This window comes from Dictyostelium discoideum (assembly GCF_000004695.1).
Source record: "Dictyostelium discoideum AX4 chromosome 5 chromosome, whole genome shotgun sequence".
NCBI classification, from domain to species: domain Eukaryota; phylum Evosea; class Eumycetozoa; order Dictyosteliales; family Dictyosteliaceae; genus Dictyostelium; species Dictyostelium discoideum.
The window spans coordinates 1927060-1937609 of record NC_007091.3 but is presented as its reverse complement, the minus strand read 5'-3'; the positions used below and the strand labels follow the sequence as shown (position 1 = coordinate 1937609).

Genomic DNA, 10550 nt, shown 5'->3' with positions numbered 1-10550 from the left:
TGAAACCAGAAATGACACTATAACAAAAATTAGATTCACATAATGTTCAAGCCTCAATAATAAATTATAGATTTGGATTTTCATTCCATATTATCATTTGAAGATTCAATTTCATATAAACCAATAATATTTTCCATATCTAGGTTTTCTAATTTATTGGGAAGACCTTCTCTTTCAATTAAATTATTTGACTTCAATCTCTGAAACAATTGATTTATTAAATTTGAAAGTATTTGCCTTTTCAAAATATGAATCAGAATAATTCTTTATTTTTGATTATTGCATTCTAAGTTGATTAGAAATTTTATTTGAACGCATTATATTCGTGTTTTTCATTTTTAATAATTGATGCCAAATCGATTAGTTGGGATAACAAAATTGGATTTTGATTTAGAACCAATCTTCTTTCATTGAGGAGAAGTGTTAAATCTTCACATTCATTCTTTATTTTAATTGATTCATTTACCAAACTTGGAGTAAATTCATAGTTGGCAACTTCTTCTTTAAATATAACTTTACGGCGAAAATCAGATGTTTGAAAAATTACAGCATCTAAACGAGAATCTTCATTATAACCTATACATTTTCTTGCTATATTTACTGAAATTGCTCTTTTTTCTTGGTGTGGGACTTGGACAAACCTTTGATTGAAAGTTGAAATTTACCAGTTTCGCACAAGAAATTGTTTCTAACTAATTTTAAACAATAATTTAATTTTAATTTGCTATCATTGAATTGATTTACCATTTCGGATTCAAATGGTTGCTTATTTTCATTTCTTGTAAAGGTTCTTTTAGAGAATTGATTTGTCAAACTATTAAAAAATAATCTAATAAATTCCAATTTAGTTTCAGTATCATATTCTGGTTCATCACGATAATATGGTATTCTTCTAATGGTTGTTGAATCCCAAGTGGTGGTCGATTGGACACATTGCATAGAGAATGATCTAAATGAGTTCATATAAGCACTGAGCTCTGGTCATGTTCTATCCATTGTCCATTTTTCAACATTCAAAAAGTAGATTCACATGTACCATTGAGCAAACGAGTATGGTCTACAATTTGATTTGGAGTTATGGTTGAATCATTGAATCTATTTTTGGCATTATGAGCTAATGTTTCTGATACAGTTTTTGCAAATTATTGGATGTACTAGAGTATAAAATTGAATTTGTTCTAATCTGCCTTCACTTTCAAACGTATCTTTATTGATTATTAAATTATTATATACTCCTGTTTCAATAAAATGATTATTTAAAAACTGATGATTTTCTAATAACATTTGCCAATAATCATTCAATAAATTAAATCTATTTTCATTAATTGGTGTTATTGTTAAAATTCTCTATCTATTTATCAATTTTAATGAAATTAATAGATTCCAACAATACTAAAATTAAATTAATTAAAAATAAAATCTTTTCTTCATGAATTTGTTTTGTTGATATTAACTTTGGTAATATTTCTTTAATTTTCCCATTGGTTACCATTCTCTCAACCAAATCCATGATATTAAAGTTTTTTATGATGCAAATTTATTGCATTACAAAGTTTATTGTTTTATCTAAAAAAAAAAATTCTTCCTCATAATATATTGTTTTTATAATTTTTTAAATTACACTTACAAAAATTCCATTTTTTTTTTTTTTTTTTATCTTTTATTATTTATTTGTATAAATTGAATTTATATGTTTGTATTTTTATTTTATAGAAATAAAAAAAAAAAAACTTGAAAAAAAAAAAAAAAAAAAAAATTTAAAAAAAAAAAAAAAAAAAATTTTAACTATAAACATATTTTATAAAGCTTAATTTAAAAATAAAAAAAAAAAAATAAAAAAAAAATATAAAATTGTGTATGGAGTTGAATTCTTGTAAATTAATTTTAAATTTTTTTTTTTTTTCCAAAATTAATTTTTTTTTTTTTTTCCAAAATTATATTTTTTTTTTTTCTTCATTTAATTTTAATTTTTTCTTTTTTCTACAAATACAATTTAATTAATTTTTTAAAATGGGGTAGTGGTGATAGAAATTACCAAGTAGTGGTGATCATCATTAATACTTTTATTCAAATTATAATTAAATAGGGTTCAAACTGGACAGAGAATGAAAGACTATTTTTTTAAAAGGCTTATCTGATATAATGGGTACAAAATAAAAATATTATTCGTAAATGTGTTTGGTTAAAGGAAAAAATATCAAAACTATTAGATGGTTTTAAAACTTTTGGCCCAAGTAACATTAATGATCTCTTTAACTAAATGCTAAATAATATTCCAACAACAACTTTAAAATTATGGTCAAGAATAAACTGACCAAGAAGATTCAAGCCAAGGTTCTGAAGATTCTGACCAAGAAGAAATAAATAATATATAATAAAATAAATTAAATTAAAAAAAGTAAAATAAATAAAATATTAAATGTATAAAAATAAAATAGTTTAAAAAAATATTATTTTTAAACCATAATGATTATGTTTTATATTTATTCTTTATTTTTAGAAAAAAAAAAAAAAAAAAAAAAAAAAAAAAAAAAAAAAAAGCAAACAAAAGATATAATAAATTAATGGAATAAAATAATATTTTATTAATTAGAAATATAAAAAAAAATAAAAATAAAATTGAAAAAATATTGTTTGTTTGCTTGTTGTTTGTTAGTTCGTTTGGGTTTGTTTGTTTTTTTATAATTTAATATCATTTAAAACAAAACCAATACTTGTTTTAAAATCACCAAAATTTCTTTTTTCTTGGAAAGGTGATGGTGGTATGCTGTAAAGATTTTTCGCTTTGAAGTACCTCACATAAGAGATCTAGAGTGAAATGATTAGTTTGTTTAAATGAAACAATATTTGAGCCATTTTCTTCAAAAGGAACTAGAGAGGATAAACTACCAGTACTTGTATTGGAATAATTTGAAGAAATTTGTGGAGTTGATACAGCACTACTACCGCCACCACCGCTTACACTTGGAGTAGGTGATGGAGAATTTGTCATTGAATTTGGTAAAGCTGGAGAGTATGGAAGATATTGAAGTGAAGGAGATGATGGTGGACTTGAAAATGATGATGGTGATGATGATGACGAGGATGGACTAGATTCTTGATTAAATAATCCAACTATCTTTTGTTTTTTATTTACATTTTGTGATTGTTTTTGTTGTTGTTGTTGTTGTTGTGATTGTGATTGTGATTGTGATTGTGATTGTGATTGTGATTGTGATTGTGATTGTGATTGTGATTGTGGTTGAAGTTGTTCATTTGTTAAACTATTCATAGCAGAGAATGAACTTTGAAATGATGGTTGTAATGGAACATTTGAAGAAGTTGGAGTTGGTGGTAATGAAAATGAACTAGTTGAAGATGGTGATGTTAAATTATTATTGCTATTATTATTAGTGGCACCACTATAAGCATTTATTAATTCCAATTGTTGTTGTTGTTGTAATTGTAAAGATTGTAATTGATGTTGAAGTGATTGTTGTTGTTGATGATTGAATGAAATTGTATTCTTTTGTTCTTCAATTTCATTTTGAGCATTGGTTAATTGTAATCTTAAAGTGTTGATAATATTTAAATAATTTTTTGGTATTAATTTTTCTTTTTCAAATAAATTAACTTTAAAATTTGATTCAATCAATTGTTTTTCCAATTGACTGATTCTAGAGTTTTGACTATCGAGAGTAGTTTCTAATGATCCAATCTCTGTAACTTGTCTAATTGATTCTTGCTTCTTTCTTTTTCTATATTCTGCATTTTGTTGTCTTATCTTTTCTCTATTCTCTGGTTTACTTCTATATTTTTGCATGTAAACTCTACATGCCTCTCTATGTTCATCTTGAGTTAACATTTTTTTTTTTTTTTTTTTTTTTTTTTTTTTTTTTTTTTTTTTTTTTTTTTTTTTCCCAATCAACCAATTTATTTTTGATTCAAATTATCTTTTTTTTTTTTTATTTTTTTTTTAATTTTTTTTTTAATTTATTTTAATATCTTTTTATTATTTTATTTGTTATTTTGTTTTTGTTTGGTATAATTTATTTTATTTTAGTTTAATTATATTTATTTTATCTATTATTTTTGTTATTTTCCTATTTAATAATTTTATTTTTAATTTTTAAGTTATATATTTATTTGTGTTAATTTATTTATTTATTTATTTATTTTATTTAATTTATTTTTATTTATTTTTATTTATTTAATTAATTATTTAATGTATTTAATTTATTTATTTATTATTTATTTATATATTTATTTATTTATTTATTTATTTATATATTTATTATTTTATTTATTTATTTATTTATTTTTATTTTTTTTTTGTTTATTTTTTCTATTCAATATTTATTACTATTATGTTTAAATTTTTTTTTTTTTTTTTTTTTTGTTATTATATTTTTATATTTTTTAAATTTTTAAATTTTTTTTATTCTTTTAATTATTGATTATTGATTTATATGAAAAAAGTGAATAATTCGCTTATATAGCTAGATATTTTATTCTTAAATTGGTAGGTTCGTTGTATATTTGTGAAAGTTTTTGAAATTTTTTTTTTTTTTTTTTTTTTTTTTTTTTTTGTTATTTTTTTTTTTTTTGTTTTTATTATTTGAATAACCAATAGAAAATTGATTTTGAGACTATTTTAAATTTGTAGAAATAAAATATGAGAGTAGGATTAAATAAACTATATGAGGTTATTTATTTTTAATTGTAATGTGTTGTAAGTTGGTTTGAAAATAATTTTTTATTATTTTTTTTTTTTTTTATTTTTTTCTCTGTTTGGTGTCAAAATTTTTATTTATAGTTTTCTATTTTTAGATTTTATTTTTTTTTTAATTTTTTTATTTTTTTTATTTTTTTTATTAAATGCAATTTAAATGAATAATTTTATTTTATTTGATTTTTTTGATTTTAAAAAATAAAGAAAAAAAAAAAAAAAGAAGATTATGAATACACTAAAATGTGTTTATCTAATTGTTGACTCGACCTAATATTGTGAAATAAAATAAAATAAAAATTAAAAAAAAAAAAAAAAAAAGAAAATAAAAAAAAGTGAAAAAAAAGTGAAGAAAAAAAAAAAAAATCAACTTAATCGCGATTAACTGGGATCTACCATCCACTTTTTCGATTATGCCTCGATGAAAATATCTTTTTACTATCAAAAAATGAAAAAAAATTTTGTATAAAAAAAAAAGAAAAAAAAAATCAAGAGAGACTTTTCCGCATAGTACGAAATTTAAAAAATTTTAAAAAATTTACGAAAAGTGGACCAAGTTTGATAATTATGCCCACCTTTTTTTTTTTTTTAATTTACAAGGTTGTAGAATTTTTTTTATTTTTTTTTTTATTTTATTTTATTTTATTTTTTTTTTTCATTTTATTTTTTTAATCATGTTGTTAATTAATCACACGAAAAAAAAAAAAAAAAAAAAAAACAAGTGACGCGTCGTTAATTGCCCAATTTGCAACGTAAATTAGATATTTTTTTTTTTTTTTTTTTTATGAACCTTTTATTACCATTTCAACAGATCTGAGATTATCGGGTTTTTTTATTTTTTTTTTTTTTATTTTTCTCTGGCGACAAGCTTTTATAATAAAAAAGGGGAAAAAAAAAATTTTTTTTTTTTTTTTTTTTTTTTTTTTTTTTTTTTTTTTTTTTTTTTTTCTCTTTCGGGTCCTTTTCGGATTTTTATCAGTTTAAAATAAAAGAAGTATTTCCTTTTACTTTTAGAGGGTTTTTTTTTTTTTTAAGCTTTGAATTTTATCCGATCATCTTTTTTAATCAAAGATAAATTAATTAATTTTTTTATTTTTCAAAAAAAAAAAAAAAAAAAAAAAAAAAAAAATCTACCTGTTGAAAGTATTAAAAAAAAAAAAAAAAAAAAATAATAATCGGGAGTTAGTTGCATATTTCTTACCATTTTTTTCATTTTTTTTTTTTTTATTTTTTTTTTTCCCTAACTTTTAAAAATTAAATGTAAGGTAACCACAAAGGAGTTTTTTTTTTATAAGGTTCTTATGGTAGGAGTTGAATTTTTCAAACAGGTTATGTGATTTTTTTTTTTTTTTTAAAAAAAAAAAAAAAAAAATTATAATATAAAAAATAAATAAATAATTAAATAAATAAATAAAATGTAAAACTTGTTTACATTAAAAAAAAAAAAAAAAAAAAAAAAACTCCTTTGTGAATTTTCTAAAACGCATAAATATAATTATTTTTAAAATTATTATTTTATTTTGAAATTAATGACAAATATCATATGATTTTTTTGACTTTTCCCAACAGTTCTTTTTTTTTTTTTTTATTTTTTTTATTTTTTTTTATTTTTACAAATTAAAAATCAAAAAAATCATCATCAATTTTTTTTTTTTTTATTTTTGTTTTTTTTTATATTATTAAAAATTTTTAATCACAAAAAAAAAAATAATAATTTGAAAAAGATACTTAAAAAAAAAAAAAGAAAAGAAAATGACAACATTAGTTTATGCATATGCAATTTTACTTGCAATTGGTGGGTTGATTGGTTACTTAAAAGCAAATTCAATGCCATCTCTTATCATGGGTTTACTTAGTGGTTTATTAGTTGGTTATAGTGCTAACCTTACTACCACCAATAAAAAGAATGGTACACAATTAACAATGGGTAATTATTTATTTAATTTTTAAAAAAATATTAAAACAACACACACATATATATATTATTTAAATCAATCAATTAATTAATAAAATTAAATATTCATTTTATTTATTTATTTTTAATATAAATTTTAGCATTATCATTGGTACTTTTAATTATAATGGGAATGAGATTTGTAAATTCTGGTAAATTTTTCCCTGCTGGTTTAGTATCTGTCTTTAGTGCAATAATATTAGTAAAGGTATGTGTATTTAAATAATAATAATTATTATTATTAAAAAAAAAAAAAATAATGATAATAATAAAAAAAATAATTTGTGAAAATCACTATTAACAATTAAACTTTACCTTTTTTTTTAATTTATTTTTTATTTTGCAATTATTTTTTTTAAAAAAAAAAAGTCTTTTTTATCACTTTCCCAAATGTAATTGAATTCAATCATACTCCAAAACAAAAGAAAAAGAATTTAAAAATTAGAATACAAGAAGAACAAAATGAAATAAATAGAAAACAAGGTATTGAAATTGATGAAATTAAAAATTTTAAAATATATAGATAATATTTTTAAAAAAAATAAAAAATCTCAATTACAAATGGGAAATAATAAAAAAAAAAAAAAAAAAAAAAAAATTAAATATTTACAAGTTTTATTATTATTATTAATAATATTTTAAATTATTATTATTATTATTATTATTATTATTATTATTATTATTATTATTATTATTATTATTATTATTATTATTATTATTATTATTATTATTATTATTATAGTTTTGAGGTATGGTTGGGTTAAAGTTATTATTAAAATTATTATTAAAATTATTATTATTAAAATTATTAAAATTATTATTATTATTAAAAAGTTGATTTGAATTATTATTATCAGTACCAGTTGAAATTGTTTGAGTACTTTTATCTTTTAATAATGGTTTTACTTTCATGAAATGATTATATTCTAAACAAACTTGAGAAAATAAAACTTTTTCATCTCTTATCTTTTGTTCATACATCTCACCAAAGAAATAAAACTTTTTTTTTTTTTTTTTTTTTTTTCACAAAGGTTAATATATATTATTTTAATTTAAATTATATATATATAAATTTCTTTTTTTTTTTTTTTTTTTTTTTTTTTAAAAAAATATAAATATAAAAAATAAAAATAAATACCATTAATGAAATTATAATTGATAAAATTGTAAAAGTTAAAAATTTTTCAAATTCAGGACTTGATAAAATCATCATTAAAACATGTAATGGACTAAAGAAATTGAATAAAATTTTTGAAGGAAATTCTAAATAAATATTTGTATGAGAAAAAAGAAAAAAAAAAAAAAAAAAAAAAAAAGAGATATTAATATTTAATTATTTAATTAATTATTATTTAATTAATTAATTAATTATTAATTTTAAAAATACAAACTTGGATTCCAAATTTTTAAAACTACAACATTATCTTTTGTTTCATTTCCATAAGCACCACTAGTAGGAATTATTGATTCAATTTGTTCAATTGACATATTTGGACCTAATTGAGTACCTTCGAATCTATAGAGATAAGATTTCTTTGATGATTTAAAAAATAATATTGAATTGATTATACTAATTGATAATAATACTAAAGCAATTGATAAACCACTAATTAAATCAATTGCATAGCTAAATAGAATTAAATTCAATAGTAATGCTAAACAATATATTAAAGTTTTATAATATTTATTATCATGAAATGTAGCAATATCTTCTTGAATTTTATCTAATTTATTAATTGGATATTTTATAGTTTCTTTAATTTTTGTAATTAATGATTTCTTTCTAATTATTGGTTTTCTTTTTTTAATTATTTTATCACTACCACCAATCGTTGTTTTATATAGTGATGATGATGATGATGATGATATTGATGATGATGGATAATATTCTGATGTTGGTGATAAATTATAATTATTATTTATATTATTATTATTATTATTATTTATATTATTATTATTTCTATAAAATTTACTACTAGTGCTTGAGAAAAATGATTTATTTTTATTTTCATCCTCTGTATAATTATCATTATTATTATTATTATCATCATCATCATCATCATCATCAGAATTTTTATCATTCATAGTTTGATCAATAATTGTTGTATCATTTAAATTTAAATGATTACTACGATTTAAAAATTTATTAATATTAAATAGACCACCATTTGTATTCTTTGGTTTAATGGTTGTTGGTTGTTTAATTTTATCTATAGGTGTTGAGGGATAAATATGAACAGTTGGTTTAATATCAGACATCATAACTCTATTCCTTGTTCCTGGTGTTTGACTTGGAAGTGGTGTTGATTCATTTAAAAAGGTTGGTAAATTTATATTATTATTAGCACTAGATTTGATTGGTGTAACTAAATCAGATGTTGATAATAATTTTGATGTTCCGCCAACTTTTGATGAAATTGTTGAAGGTGAATAACTAGAAGTAGGTGATAGTGATAATGATGAAGATGATGAAGATGAAGATGTTGAAGATGTTGACAAAGAAAGAGATGTCGGTTTAGCTTTAACTGAATCTCTATTTGTAGGTGTTTTTAATATTGATTGTGGTTTATTTACTGGTTGTTGTTGTTGTTGATGTTTTTGGAAATTATTATTACTACTGCCACTAATACTATGTCTAGAAAATGATAGTGGATTTAATTCTTCCTCATTTTTAAATTTATTATTATTATTATTATCTTCCATTTTTTAAAAATAAAAAAAAAAAAAAAAAAAAATATATATATATATTGTTTTAAATTCTTTTTATTATTGTTTAAATTTATATGTAATTTATATGAATACAAATATTCATGAAAGATAAAAAAAAAAAAAAAAAAAAAAAGGGTGATAAAATGAAAATGAAAAAAATGAAATTAATATTTTTTTTTAATTTTTTTTTTTTTTTTTTAATTTTTTTTTTATTTTTTTTAATATAAATAATTTATTTATGGATATATCTATAAATATATTTTTTTTTAATTTTTTTTTTAATATCTTTTATTTATTCATTTTTAAGGTATAATTTTTTTTAAATCCTACGCTTATCCGGTGAGTGAATATCATTTTCTTTATTAACTTTGATATATTTTTATTGTTTTTTTTATTTTTTTTTTATTTTTTATTTATTTGATTTCTAATTTTAATGAACTGTTTAAAAATATTTCAATTAACAATAAATAATAATAATAAATATTAAAAAAAAAAAATGAAAAAAAAAAAAAAAAAATAATAACAATAATAATAATAATAATAATTCAAATTAAAAAATAAAATGATAAAAATAATTTTAAAATAGTTTAATTAACTAACCAAAAAAAAAGATTTATAACAATTTAATTAATTTTTTTTTATTCCATTCTTAAAAATAACAAATTCTGCGAATTTAATTGAAAAAAAAAAAAAAAATAAAAAAAATAAAAAAAAAAAAAATTAAAAACTATTGATTTTTTTTTTTTTCAATTAAATTCTAATTTTATATAGTTGTTTTTTTAAGAAAAGTTAAAATAACAACATCAGTCAAATCTTTTTTTTTTTTTATAAAATGAATAATTTCTCAGTTTCAAAATTAACTATACCAAATATAAATGATTCAAGAAAACCATTAATATTAGTTGGAACTGGTTCATTTAACCCTATTACATATATGCATTTAAGAATGATGGGTAAATAAAATAAAATAAAATAAAATAAAATAAAATAAAATAAAATAAAATAAAATTATAAATAAAATAAAATAAAATAAAATAATATAAGATAAAATAAAATAAATAATTTATTCATTTGTTTTATTTTTTTTTTATTATTATTATTATTATTACTATTATTATTTTTTTTATTTTTTTTTTTAATAATCTAAACAAATAATATTAAAAAAAAAAAAAAAAAAAA

General features: G+C 18.4%; 6 protein-coding genes across 6 annotated transcripts; 2 read left to right on the top strand and 4 right to left on the bottom strand.

Moving 5' to 3' along the window:
* Positions 1–304: 304 nt before the first annotated feature.
* DDB_G0288767 (hypothetical protein) lies at positions 305–963 on the bottom strand (the record flags this gene model as incomplete). Its single annotated transcript, XM_631474.1, has 2 exons — positions 305–591; positions 642–963. 2 exons carry the CDS (start codon positions 961–963, stop codon positions 305–307), a joined length of 609 nt encoding a protein of 202 aa, XP_636566.1.
* A 144-nt stretch (positions 964–1107) lies between these two features.
* DDB_G0288765 (hypothetical protein) lies at positions 1108–1638 on the bottom strand (the record flags this gene model as incomplete). Its single annotated transcript, XM_631473.1, has 3 exons — positions 1108–1347; positions 1389–1392; positions 1628–1638. The coding sequence occupies 3 exons, from the start codon at positions 1636–1638 to the stop codon at positions 1108–1110; spliced, it is 255 nt and encodes an 84-aa protein (XP_636565.1).
* A 1087-nt stretch (positions 1639–2725) lies between these two features.
* Positions 2726–3844, bottom strand: DDB_G0288763 (hypothetical protein; the record flags this gene model as incomplete). The annotated part of the gene is made up of 1 exon (XM_631472.1): positions 2726–3844. One exon carries the CDS (start codon positions 3842–3844, stop codon positions 2726–2728), a length of 1119 nt encoding a protein of 372 aa, XP_636564.1.
* A 2616-nt stretch (positions 3845–6460) lies between these two features.
* On the top strand, positions 6461–7058 carry tmem14A (transmembrane protein 14 A; the record flags this gene model as incomplete). Its single annotated transcript, XM_002649070.1, has 3 exons — positions 6461–6635; positions 6764–6870; positions 7032–7058. 3 exons carry the CDS (start codon positions 6461–6463, stop codon positions 7056–7058), a joined length of 309 nt encoding a protein of 102 aa, XP_002649116.1.
* Positions 7059–7289: 231 nt separating this feature from the next.
* Positions 7290–9365, bottom strand: DDB_G0295735 (transmembrane protein; the record flags this gene model as incomplete). The annotated part of the gene is made up of 3 exons (XM_002649069.1): positions 7290–7661; positions 7801–7925; positions 8054–9365. 3 exons carry the CDS (start codon positions 9363–9365, stop codon positions 7290–7292), a joined length of 1809 nt encoding a protein of 602 aa, XP_002649115.1.
* An 838-nt stretch (positions 9366–10203) lies between these two features.
* Positions 10204–10332, top strand: DDB_G0288761 (hypothetical protein; the record flags this gene model as incomplete). The annotated part of the gene is made up of 1 exon (XM_631470.1): positions 10204–10332. The coding sequence occupies one exon, from the start codon at positions 10204–10206 to the stop codon at positions 10330–10332; it is 129 nt and encodes a 42-aa protein (XP_636562.1).
* Positions 10333–10550: the final 218 nt, after the last annotated feature.